The sequence below is a fragment of the Bos grunniens genome, chromosome 15 (assembly GCF_055505025.1).
Source record: "Bos grunniens cultivar Pamir isolate PY7600 chromosome 15, Bosgru_T2T1.0, whole genome shotgun sequence".
NCBI lineage: Eukaryota > Metazoa > Chordata > Mammalia > Artiodactyla > Bovidae > Bos > Bos grunniens.
In genome coordinates this window covers 79,643,680-79,646,252 of record NC_141179.1, presented here as the reverse complement: position 1 = coordinate 79,646,252, position 2,573 = coordinate 79,643,680, and the positions used below count along the sequence as shown (strand labels likewise).

General features: G+C 36.3%; 1 protein-coding gene across 1 annotated transcript; it reads left to right on the top strand.

Moving 5' to 3' along the window:
* The first annotated feature begins 205 nt into the window (after positions 1-205).
* Positions 206-1,814, top strand: LOC147358646 (olfactory receptor 5T7-like). Its single transcript, XM_086338203.1, has 2 exons — positions 206-945; positions 1,473-1,814. The coding sequence occupies exons 1-2, from the start codon at positions 322-324 to the stop codon at positions 1,812-1,814; spliced, it is 966 nt and encodes a 321-aa protein (XP_086194329.1). The 5' UTR covers positions 206-321.
* The last annotated feature ends 759 nt before the right edge of the window (positions 1,815-2,573 follow it).

Here is a 2,573-nt window from a genome sequence, read left to right as displayed (position 1 = left end):
TTTTAAGCTAATTTAATATGGAAACAACTAATAGAATTCAGTGGTAAATTAACTGGTTTATCTAATGGATTTAGATGGCATGAATTCAGCCCATGAGTGAATGAATACATGTATTTTCCCATTTGAGTCTTCAGTGAGTGGCATGTACACTTGACCCACTGTCTTGTCACCATGTTCTGAACAACTGGGAAATTACACTCTGGCAAAAAATAAATATGAGGACACAAATCACATTCCATTGAATCACAATGTTATTCATTCCTTTGGTAGGAAATAAACTGCAATTTTTTGAAAATCTTCTTCAAGTTTGTTCCATGAAGTATGAAGATGAAGAATGTCACCGAAGTAACATCCTTTTTACTGAAAAGCTTCACAGACAATCTTGAACTGCAAATCATCTTATTCTTCTTGTTTCTAGCAGTTTACCTCTTCACGCTGATTGGAAATTTAGGACTGGTTGTGTTGGTCATTGGGGGTTGCCGGCTCCACAGCCCCATGTACTATTTTCTGAGTGCACTTTCATCTGTGGATGCCTGCTATTCCTCAGTAATTACCCCCAAAATGTTAGCAGACTTTATATCAAAGAACAAAGCCATTTCCTTCCTTGAATGTGCAACACAGATGTTCCTTGCTGTTACTTTTGGGACCACAGAATGCTTTCTTCTCCCTGCAATGGCATATGATCACTACGTGGCCATCTATGACCCCCTCCTGTATTCAGTCAGCATGGCTCCCAGAGTCTACGTGCCACTCATCATTGCTTCCTGTGTTGGTGACATCTTGCATGCTTCTGTACACACAGTGGCTACTTTTAGGTTATCCTTCTGTGGATCCAATGAAATCAGGCATGTCTTCTGTGACATCCCTCCCCTCCTTGCTATTTCGTGCTCTGACACTCACACAAACCAGCTTCTGCTCTTCTACTTTGCAGGCTCTATTGAGATAGTCACTGTCTTTTTTTTTTTTTTTTCAACAAAAGAGATTTATTCACGCTGCAACAAATACATTTAGCTCTTTCATTTTCTTTGCCTTAAAAACTCAGCAAGTGAGTATTTTAAAATTTATTCAGCAATTCATTGATTGACACTCTGTTTCCAATCCTGTGGCATTACCAGCAGTACCAAAATATGTGCACATGTCTCTTTATTTGCACGTATAAGAAATCCTTTTGTGTTTATACCTAGAGTAGAATTATGGGATTGAAGGGTATTAAATCTTCAACCTTACTAAAATGCCAATTCATTTCCAAAATGGTTGCAACAGATTCCATTTCCATCAGCTGAGTACAGGTGCCCAACCTCCTCACCAACATGCATTAAACTTTTAAGCTCATGCCAATGTCACAGATGAGAAAACAATATCACAGTATTGTTTATGCATTTCCCTGATTGCTCAGGAAGCTAAGCATCTTTTCATATTTCCCCTCTGTATGAATTTCCTGTTTATGTCTTCTGCCATTGTACCAACTCGAGATAGTCACTGTCTTGATCGTCCTCATCTCCTATGGTTTCATTCTGCTGACTGTTCTGTGGATGCCGTCTGCTGTAGGGAGAAGGAAAGTGTTTTCTACATGTGGTTCTCACTTAACTGGAGTATCCATTTGTCATGGTACTGTTCTCTTCATGTATGTGAGACCAAGTTCCAGCTATGCCACAGATCATAATATGATTGTGTCTATAATTTATAGCATTGTGATTCCAATGCTGAATCCCATCATCTATAGTTTAAGAAACAAAGATGTAAAAGAGGCAATGAAGAGAGTGTTTGCAAAAAAATGCTTTATCAATAAAGTCTATTATCACAGTAAAAATTAATCTAAAAATATCGAGAGTGATGTTATGTACCATAATACCAAGAAGATATGATGAAATTGTTTTGTTTTATCTTATTAATATATTTCTCTTCTTCCTGGATATTTTAATATAAACATCATAGCTAACCTTCTATCTATGTTATTTTTATATGCAGAAAAATCATAACATCCATTTGTGCCTTAATGTTATCCCATTGATAGAGGTGTACACACACACACTCAAACACACATGCACACACACCTATACACGTTTGTATGTAAAAGCATGCTGATGGATATAACACAAATACACACAGACATATGTGTATGTAACTTTTCTTTAGCATATTCTATATTATTTTCTTCTTTCATCTTGATATAACTTGAAAGTATAGTCCCCAATATTCACAACTGTAATTAACATTATATCTGACTAGCTTGATGAAATGCCAACTAATCAATAGCAAACCCACAGTTCATATGATCCCATACCATGGAATCATTGGTATCTGAATTCATTTCAAAGCATTCTGATCTAGCCTTAGATTTATTCATTGGCAGCTATCTAATCCCAGTCTGTGGTTTGGGGACCACAGATAACTTGTTCAAATTCCTGGTGTTAAATACCATGCTGATTTGTAAGGATGTATTTCTTTTTTTTTTTTTAGATGAGCTCACACTTTATTGGTTGCATCAACAATAAATCCAATAGTATGTCTAGAAGTGGAAAACCATGCTTATTTCCATTCTCAGAAAATGCACAACATGTCTAAGGATTTAA

What these genes read in the sequence shown, in the direction of transcription:
- LOC147358646 (XM_086338203.1), top strand. Translation starts at nt 322, where the DNA reads ATGAAGATGAAGAATGTCACCGAAGTAACATCCTTTTTACTGAAAAGC. An exon ending in TTGCAGGCTCTATTGAGATA is followed by an intron (nt 946 to 1,472) that starts GTCACTGTCTTT and finishes TACCAACTCGAG; the next exon opens with ATAGTCACTGTCTTGATCGT.